The sequence below is a fragment of the Saccostrea cucullata genome, unplaced genomic scaffold, assembly GCF_032062105.1.
Source record: "Saccostrea cucullata isolate Sc308-1 unplaced genomic scaffold, CSIRO_AGI_Scuc_v1 ctg5598, whole genome shotgun sequence".
NCBI lineage: Eukaryota > Metazoa > Mollusca > Bivalvia > Ostreida > Ostreidae > Saccostrea > Saccostrea cuccullata.
This window is the reverse complement of record NW_026940094.1, coordinates 71,941-82,575: the sequence shown is the minus strand read 5'-3', so window position 1 is coordinate 82,575 and position 10,635 is coordinate 71,941. Positions and strand designations below refer to the sequence as shown.

Below are 10,635 nucleotides of genomic sequence, written 5' to 3'. Positions count from 1 at the left end.
AAAAAATAAAAAGCAACAAAATTGTTATTTTTCATTGAAAATGTTTCTGGAACAATGGAGGAAAGATAGACAATATACTTACGAGGGTTGTTCGAAAATTATTGAGACATTGTGTATATTTTGCTTTCTAATGAACCTCTTTCAGTGAAAATTGGCATATACGTTTGACATACACTAACAATTGAAAAGAGCAAGAAAAATTTTACATTTATTAAATAATTTCTCTTCAATGGTATATAAAGTGTCGTTAGTAGGGGTACCCGGAGCAGTCATTGAAATCAGACATTGAAATATGTAACCCCAAAATTCTAACTCTTAGTGGATCAATAATGAGAGCGAAAATAATTCAGTTTAAGTGTATAATTTTTCAGCTTTGGTTCAAATTCATGTTGTGCAAAATTGATAGAATTTTGATCAGAAATACGGAGACCATAAAAAAATTAAGCGCGGTAGAGAAATCTCCTTAGAACGGAAAATTGGATTTTGACGTCAAGGGCGGAGCAGCCAGCATACCTAAAAATTTGTGTAGCGCAATGTAAAACTCTTTTTTAGACTGAATGACCTGCTAAAACAATAACAATGAGAAAGAAATTATGTATTAGGTTTTGTTTTTTCCATGGTAAACTTTTTTTTTGCAATTAATAAACAAGAGTAAAATTAAAAGATCTGGACGACCATGAGGTACAGTCCCTGAAACGTTCTACTTTCTCACTTGAATTGTGAACGAACGGTGAACGAACGCAGAGCGAACGGTGAGTGAACGATGTGCGAACGCTGAACGCAACTTGGTGAACGATATGTGAACGGTGAACGGTGAGTGAACGCAGAACGCGAACGGAGCGCGAACGCGAGCGCAAAGTGAACGGTGAACGCAAGATGAACGATTTATTCGGAATGCCTCCGATCTTTTCCTTGCATTGAAATTATTCTATTATTCTATAATTCTAATTTCAGGTGATTTAATATAAAAATTAACAATAGATAATTTAAAAATTAAATAAATAATAAAAGTATTTTTTCTGTACATATATGTACATGTACTTTTGTTTTATTTAACAACACGATATTAATTGGCGTAAAATGTGTATTTGTTACCGAACGCGTGTACTTTGAATATAAAATTAATCTATGTATATAGTAAATAATTATGCTTATTCTTTTAACGAACAAAATAATGTGGACTTCAGAAGATAAAACTATTTCTTATAGAACATGTAGAATGAATTAATTACATTGTACGCGGTAAATACATGAACGAACTAATTATCGCTTGTATACAAATAATATAGTAAGTCGTACAGAACTATGTTCTCGTCAAATATAATGTGCCCTATTGTGATAAACCGTACAGTTTAGATGTTCATTCTTGTTTATTGTTCATAGTGGTCAAGATAATTTGAAAATTTTTAAATACACTAAAAATAATTATTTTTTATATTTTTTTTTACAAATAAACATTTCTTAAAGCTTACATAAATATTTCGTCGGTGAATGTACATACACACGACATAATTTTCGGGAAATTGTTTATCAGTATTTAGCTCTGGAGCTTATTTTTTTAATTTCTGCAAATGAAAAATTGATAAATAATTGGTAAAATCATTTTTAGAGATTCGCAAGCATTGAATCAATGGAAACATGGATATAACTTGTAATTTATGTCATTTCATGCTGCTTTTTTTCCTAACCGTATTCCACTTTCTGCATATTATGAAATCCAATTTAATCAAATTTTACGGTCCACTTACATGTACACCTTCTGATAGATAAACAAATCCGTTTTCTTAAGTCTTAGAATTACCTAGATAATTATTTATAATCTAAAATATTAAAATAAGTCTTACAATTATTTAGTTCCAGAAAAAATCAATGAATAATATTTATAATGCTTTGAAATCTTAAATCAGTATTACAAGTAAGCCGTATTTCGTTTTGAAAATGATTGTTGGCACAAATTATTTAAAAAATGATATTGTTTAATGACTGTTTGATGTTGGTTTTAAGACTGATTTTCTTGAGTTACAATACACATTTGATATTAAGTATAATGAACTGAAAATAATAAGAATTTTATTTATGGAGAAAAGGCACAGGGGTGGGGGGGGGGGTGAGGGGGGGAGCTTGATTATACGGAATGGCAAACATATATTTTTGTACAGTGAAGGAAAGAATTTTCCATCTCTAATAAAAGATGGTGTTTTCTAAAATTTAAAACCACATTATCAATTTAATAAGCCCTAAAATATTAAATTAACTGAATATTAGCAGTACTGTTCACAATTCTAAAACCTACGTGTAGTTTGAAACACATGTTACTGTAGGAAAATTTTTTGTGTATTCATGTCCTGTAAAAGACTTGCATTAATTATTATACATCCATGTATGATTTGTCGTCTTAAACATTACAACAAGTTCTTGCCGTGCGTAAAGAATTTGTGCATTGCCTTTTTTGAAATTTAATATTTTAGCATCGTTCTACATACATGTACAATAGGTACTTAATGTATAATTATTTTCCAGGGAAATGTCATGAATAAAGTAACAGCTGAGTTAGGACAATAAAAATATAAATACCATAGATAATTTTTGCAATGAAATAATTATTTTTCAAACACGATATCTCGGTTACTTAATCAAAAAACGTATAAATCCTTACCATCAAAAAGATAAGTCCTTTCACTTCGGAGTTCCGAATGACAATAAAGACTGAACGATAAGTGAACGGTGAACATTTTGTGAACAGTGAACTTGAGCGCACAGTGAACGGTGAACGCAATACTATGAACGGAGAGCGAACGGTGAACGCACGCTGAACGAACGGTGATCGAACGGTGAGCGAACGGAAAAATGGGAAAGTAGACGTTTCAGGGACTGTATTACATACAATATTGATATCGTTACGGTATTTAACTCGCGTTACATAAATTAACACTGCATGATTTTAAGTTGTCATTTCCAATATATGAAATTTTTTGACTGGGGTAGCAACAGCATACATTTTTAAAAATAGTTTAAGAAAAGAGACTTTGATCTTTGTAATGTTATATGTAATAACAAAGAAGGAAAAGTACTAAACGCTTCCCGATCGTTTCACATGCGAAACAACCTACGGCTAACGTAACGTTAAATGACGTAGCGAGGCTGCTCCGGATCGATAGACACATGCATATTTTTTACTTCACAGAAACTTATATAATTATTGTAGGAATTAGAAAATTTGCTGGAGTGTTTTATACGTTCTTTATAAGATGTTGATGAATTTTCAAGAAATTATCTCCATCCATTATGGAGAAAATGTACTTGTCTCAATAATTTCCGAACAGCCCTCGTTTGCTGGAAAGTGGAGAAATTCTCCCAATTGACAAACTGCGAAAAAAATCTTGCGCCGTAAATTGCACTTTTTAGCTCTTCTGAGGCAAAGGCTCAAAGAGCTAATGCTATGGCCATTTGTGCGGTGTGCGTTAACTTTTTAGAATATGGGCCATAACTCGAGAACCCCTTGGCCAATCAGTGTCGAATTTTTTACAAGGTATCATTGGCCCAAGGGCTACCATTTATACTAAAATAAATGTTGGGACCCTGAAACAAGAGGAAATAATCAGGAAAACAAAACCAAAAGTACTGGTTGCTAAAAAATCTTCTTTTCCAGAACAACCAGACAGATTTTCACCAAACTTACATACAAAGATCAGGATATGTTGAAGATTGAAAATCGACATGACCCTGGGGCAAAGGGCGGGGTCTCAAGGTCACTTCAAAGTTGACCTTAATTTTCAATTAATAAAAATGTTTATGTTTTGCTTACTATAAGGACTAGGATCATCAAATCTTGTAAGTTGATGCATCTAAGGACTTCACATCATGTTAACTCAAAAGTAGGTCACGGTGACCTACTTTTTAATTTTGCAGGCATTTGTTTTCAAACCGAATTGAAGGCATATTTTGGACACTTTATGGCCTTTGATCATCAAACTATGTCAGTTGATGTATCTTTGTACCTTGAACAACGTCAACTTAAAAGTAGGTCACCGTGACCTGCTTTTTGGACTTTATGACTTATCCTTTTTAAAACATTTAATCCCATTATTTCAGACACTGAGAGGGTTAGAACCATCAAATCTTGTAAGTTGCTGCATCTTGGGACCTTAAAACATATTTATGAAAAAGTAGGTCACTTTGATCTAAATTGTTTAAAAGGCATATTTTAATTACCTTCAGACCTACAATCATCAAACTTGGTCAGCAGATGCATCTTGGGACTCTGAAATGTCGACCAAAATGTAGGTAACGGTGACCTACTTTCGGCATTTTATGGCTATATTTGAGTATCCACGGTACTTATTGGCTTAAAATCATCAAACTTTATGAGTTGATGCATCTTCGGTTTTCGGAGAGTGACAACCAAAAATTAGGTCACGGTGACCTACTTTTGACATTTTATGGCTATATTTACAGTACCGACCGGACACAACCTAACAGAAAGCGAACCCGGAGCGGACCCCGGGTTTGCTCTCTGGGTCCGCTCCGGGTTCGCTCGGGGTCCGCTAGGGCTGACCCCGAGCGACCCCGGAGCGGACCCAAAGCGGACCCGTAGCGGACCCCGAGCGAACCCGAAGCGGACCCCGGGAGCGAGCCCCAAATTCAGTAGCGGTCCCAGAGAGCGAACGCGGGTTCGGTATTTCTTTACAGAGCTGACAATCAGGATTAGCGATTAACCAACCAGCGCATCAACCAATCAAAATAGAGTATTGATCTGTCGATTGGGATATAAGATCGAACGTGTTGATCTTATCGGATATAAACCCAAACACTGTACATACAGAAAAAACGTGTGAATGTGCTGTGTAAATCTATCAGGATAATTAAAATATTATTTAATATTTATTTATTTTAATCATCCGGGTTGTATTTTACATGTTTTAATTTTCCACGTAAAATTATATATGAACATTTACGTACGTCTTTTATTTTCTGTAGTTTTTTTAACCAGTATTTAAAGTCCGTTCGATAAATAAATTGGGTAAATTCATCAGTCAATGCATAAAAATGGAATTCAATTGATATTACAATTAAAGGAGGAAAGAAACGTAGTTGGTCTTCGACAATTATTGTAAAATTTCATCATCTCAAGATACTATCAGTTTAGGAATATTAACGGAGAGAAACGGAAGAGAGAGAATAACTGTAAACTCTCACCATTAGACTTGATTATAATTATAAATTCCGATGACTTTTATTTAAATTTATACGAGTCGTCCTCCCAATACTGTACTCAAATTGTTTTCTATAAGCCTGCTGCAGCTATTTTTTTTTTCAATAAATATACATGTACAGGAAGATGTATATAAAGAACAAAAAACACCAACAGTTTTCGGGGCGCCCTGACCCTTCTTTGGTACAAAGAACAAAGTTTAAAACTCATAAGAACAAAGGAAAAAGAGAAACCAAAAACAATTAGCAAAACTATTAAACTACTAAACACTATATATTTACATAGTAACATGTCGAATTGGAATTTATTTAAACACTATAAGGAAAGAAATTCGGTCTGCTACGTCTGGTTTATCGGGGTATACTCATGTGAAGTGCGATTTACATCATTGAACGAATTATTTACGCTAATTAATCACGAAATTTAGTAAATCGTACATTGTATCATTCTCTCAAAATTGCGTACATTTTATCTATACTTCACAAAGAATAATCAGTCTGGAGAAATATAATATAGACATATGAATTATGATCAATTATAGATTTTGAAATGTTTGAGGACTAAATATAGGGAAAAATAATTAATAAAGGCGTAAGCGATACAAAGTTATGTTGGTTGTTCGAGAGTTAGTAACGCAGACTAACTGTAGATTTTAGGGTGGAATGACTTCAATCTGTGCATCCAGAAGGAAGATTTTCATATAAACGCATTTTTTTCATGCCCAAGAAGATCAAGAAGATTAAGAAGATCAATAATTCTGACGTTATTTTTTAATAATTTAATATAACAAATAAATTGAGAAATCATAAATAAAACTAGAGCCGAGCTCGTTGTAATGTTTATACTCTAAATTAAATCTGTCAATCTATAATTAACAATTAGAGTGCCAGCATCAGAATGTTTATTTCCAATCAAGCACTGCTCTCTGACATTATCAGTTCTCACGATAAAGTTCCTCTCCCTAATTTCATCTGTTGTCAATCATTATAATATGCATGGGGATATGTTCAGTCTGATGGTCACTTAATAAATAGTTAGTAAACTAGACAGACGTGTTCTTTTACCTCTCTCTCACAACATTACAATGGCGACGAGGATTCTGTGAATAATCTTTTGGATATATACTAGTTCTACTGTGTAGTACACTTGTAGCAAAAGTTTATCCAAAATGTCAGCATTACCAAACTTTCCACCATTTTCTGTGCATGAAAATGCAACGGACATACGCTGGAAGAAATGGAAGTTGAGACTGGACAATCTCATTCTTGCGATGGGAATAAAGAACGACAAAGCCAGACAGAGAGCCCTGCTACTTCACTATGCTGGAGAGGAGGTAAATGAGATTTTCGAGACATTACCTAACACAGGTGATGATTACGACACGGCGGTAGCAAGGTTGACTGAATACTTCGCCCCAAAGAAGAACACTGAATTTGAAGTGTACAAATTCAGGCAAGCCAAGCAAGAACCCGGAGAAACGATTGACACTTTCCACACCAAGCTTAGACAATTGTCGCTAACTTGTGAATTCAACAACAATGACAAAGAAGTGAAATCACAGATAATTCAGGGATGCAGCTCAACAAGACTCAGAAGACGAGCACTGAGGGACGACATAAACCTAGAAGACTTACTTAAGCTGGCAAGATCACTTGAACTATCGGATAAACAGGCAAGCGAAATCGAGAAGACCGACAAAAATTCCGAGGAAGTGCATGCAATGAGGAAACGTCGCAATGCACCCAAATTTCTGGAAAGAAAACATGGTACTAAGGATCGAATGGACACACCCTCAAAGGAAAAATGCTTCAAATGTGGTGGACAGTTCCCCCATCTGAAAGGACCGTGTCCGGCAAAAGGTAAGACATGTAACGCATGTCACAAGATAGGCCATTTCGCATCCGTCTGCAGAACAAAGAGCAAATCAATGAATCGTAAACCCAGATCTGTGAAACAGCTAGAGGCATGTAATAGCGACACTGATTCAGAATCTTGCGAATACCTCTTTGGGTTGGATCAAATTAATTCCATTATTAGGAGACAACCCCGTATCAAAGTTGAAATCAACGGGATACCCGTAAGTGTTCTAGTCGACACAGGCTCAAGCATCAACGTTGTAGACGATTGTACATTAAGAAACTTGAAAACGAAGTGAAATTGCGGAAGGCTGATACCCGTGTGTTCGCGTATGGTTCTAAAACTACCCTTGATATTATGGGAAAATTCCAAGCAACGATCGAAAACAAAAACAAAATTGAGATTGCAGATGTCTATGTTGTCAAAGGGAACTCTGGTTCGTTACTTGGATATGATACGTGTGTTCAACTGCAAATTGTGCAGAAAATAGCATCTCTTAGTGATAACAAAATTGAAATTTTGTGTCAAAAGTACCCGAAAGTGTTCAATGGAATCGGAAAACTTAAACAGAAACAAGTTAGACTCCACGTCGACGAATCTGTAACGAGAAATTAGAGAAACTCGACATCATTGAAAAGGTTAATGGTCCCACACCATGGGTCTCTCCGATCGTCGTAGCTCCTAAACCTAAGAAACCTGGAGAAATTAGACTGTGTGTGGATATGAGAAAAGCCAACACAGCAATACAACGTGAACGCCATGTCACGCCAACCATTGATGACATGATTCTTGATCTCAATGGATCTAAAGTATTTTCCAAACTCGACCTGAATGCTGGGTATCATCAGCTGGAATTACACCCAGATTCTCGGAACATCACAACGTTCTCAACCCATGTTGGATTACGTCGATATAAACGACTAAGCTTTGGAATTTCTTCAGCAGCAGAAGTATTCCAGAACTCGCTTAGTACAGCACTTGAAGGTTTACAAGGGGTTAGAAACATCAGTGATGACATCATAGTGTTTGTAAAAAATTGCGAGGAGCATGACAAAAATCTAGAAGCAGTCTTTAAACGATTAGAAGAAAAACACCTCACATTAAACAAAGAAAAATGTGAATTCAACAAAACGCAAATTGAATTCTATGGATATGTATTCAGTTCAGAGGGAATTTCTGCAGACCCGCAGACCCGAGAAAAGTGGATGCGATAAAGAACTCTGAGATACCGTCAAATGCAAGTAAAGTCAGGAGCTTCCTAGGCATGACAAACTATGTAGGGAGATTTATTCCGAACTATTCAACAATTACTGCGCCATTACGAGAGCTAACCAAGCAAAATGTGAAGTTTGAGTGTCAACCTAATCAACAAAAAGCATTCGACATGTTGAAACGTGAACTTACAAGTGACAAAGTTATGGCATATTTTATCCGTCAAAAGAAACAACAATGATTGTTGATGCAAGTCCCGTAGGACTTGGTGCGTTATTAACACAAGAAGGCAAAGTCATATCGTACGGAAGTCGTGCGTTAAATGATGTGGAAACTCGATACTCACAAACTGAGCGCGAGGCACTGGCAGTTGTCTGGGGATGTGAGCATTTTCATCTGTATTTGTTTGGACAAGATTTCAAAGTCATTAGCGATCACAAACCATTGGAAGCGATTTTTAATAATCCGCACTCAAAGCCTCCTGCGAGAATAGAGAGATGGCGATTAAAACTGCAACCATATCATTTTAGGCTACAGTATCGTCCAGGGAAAACAAATGCAGCAGATTACATGTCCAGGCATCCGCCTAAATCAACACAGATTAACAGTCTGTCAGACATCGCTGAGGAATACGTTAATTACGTAACAGAGAATGCCGTACCAAAAACTTTGACCTTAGCCGAAATCAGTTATGAAACCCAAAAAGATCCTATCCTTCAACGAGTAATTGAAGCAATCATTTCCGAGAAAAAGATTCCAGAATCTAAAGTCCTCGATAAAACAATTGAAACTTTTAGACGAAGGCAAAATGAACTAACTTTGCACCGAGACGGAAACCACAGCGTTCTACTCATCGAAAACAGGTTGGTCATTCCTAGACCATTACAACAAACGGTTATCAAATTAGCGCATGAAGGTCATCAGGGGATAGTCCGTACTAAACAGCTACTCAGAGAAAAGGTTTGGTTTGTCAACATAGATAAGCAAGTAGAAGAATTCTGTAAAGGATGCATTCCCTGTCAAGCATCAGTACCAGGACAAAAGTACACACCATTGAAGATGTCACCCCTACCCAACCGACCGTGGTCTGAGGTCAGCATGGATTTCTGTGGACCATTTCCGTCCGGATACTACCTAATGGTCGTTATCGATGACTACTCCAGATACCCTGTTGTCGAAAGTCTATCAAAATTAACAGCAAAGGCTGTCATACCGAAACTTGACAACGTTTTCGCCTTATTTGGAATTCCAGATGTAGTCAAAACCGACAATGGACCTCCGTTTAACGGATCACTCTTCAAGGAGTTCGCAAAACATCTAGGATTTCAACATAGAAAGATTACACCGTTATGGCCACAAGCAAATGGAGAAGCGGAACGATTCATGAAGACCATTGGAAAAGCGATTCGAGCCGCAGATGCAGAACACAGAAGCTGGAAACAAGAGTTATACAGTTTTTTGCGCAACTATAGGGCGACGCCACATGCAACAACAAGCGCAACACCCGCGGAATTACTACTAGGGAGAAAATTAAAAACAAGAATTCCCGAGATTATTCCATCATTCAAAAACACGGAAATATCACGTAAAGATAAAAAAGAAAAAGAAAAAATGAAGAGGTATGCAGACATTAAAAGAGGAGCACTGGATCATAAGTTGCAGCCGGGAGACAAAGTTCTTGTAAAACAACAAAAACAGGACAAACTATCAACTCCATACAGTCCCGAGCCGTACGAAGTAATTAAACAAGAAGGCTCTATGATAACCGCTAAGAATGATAACAAAGAAGTCACCAGAAACGCATCATTCTTCAAGAAAATTAAAGAAAACGAAAGGTCATCCGAGGTACCAGACGATTCGAGTGATGAATTAATTACTGCACAGCCGGAGCCTAGACGTTCAACTCGCGAGCGCAGACCACCAGCGCATTTGAAAGATTACGTGTGCGCATAGTGTGTGATTTGTAATGGGGCATAATAATCCCCAAATTATAATTATATAGTGATTTTGTACATAACATTATTAATTATGCATGAATATGTTGTCTTAAAAAGTCCGAGGAAAGAGACACCATGTTGAACGGACATTTAGAAAATTACTGACAATTCTCAAAATGAATCCCACATGAACTTTGATAAGTGTAAACGTTAATTAGAATTATTTCAATGTACATGCTTTCAATTAAAGAAAGGGAGGGATGTAATGTTTATACTCTAAATTAAATCTGTCAATCTATAATTAACAATTAGAGTGCCAGCATCAGAATGTTTATTTTCAATCAAGCACTGCTCTCTGACATTATCAGTTCTCACGATAAAGTTCCTCTCCCTAATTTCATCTGTTGTCAATCATTA

At 36.2% G+C, this 10,635-nt stretch overlaps 1 protein-coding gene across 1 annotated transcript; it reads left to right on the top strand.

The window, feature by feature from the left end:
* The first annotated feature begins 8,518 nt into the window (after positions 1-8,518).
* Positions 8,519-10,234, top strand: LOC134254752 (uncharacterized protein K02A2.6-like). Its single transcript, XM_062737279.1, has one exon. The coding sequence runs from the start codon at positions 8,519-8,521 to the stop codon at positions 10,232-10,234; it is 1,716 nt and encodes a 571-aa protein (XP_062593263.1).
* The last annotated feature ends 401 nt before the right edge of the window (positions 10,235-10,635 follow it).

Excerpts from the sequence above, each read along its gene's own strand:
- LOC134254752 (XM_062737279.1), top strand. The coding sequence starts at position 8,519 with ATGATTGTTGATGCAAGTCCCGTAGGACTTGGTGCGTTATTAACACAA.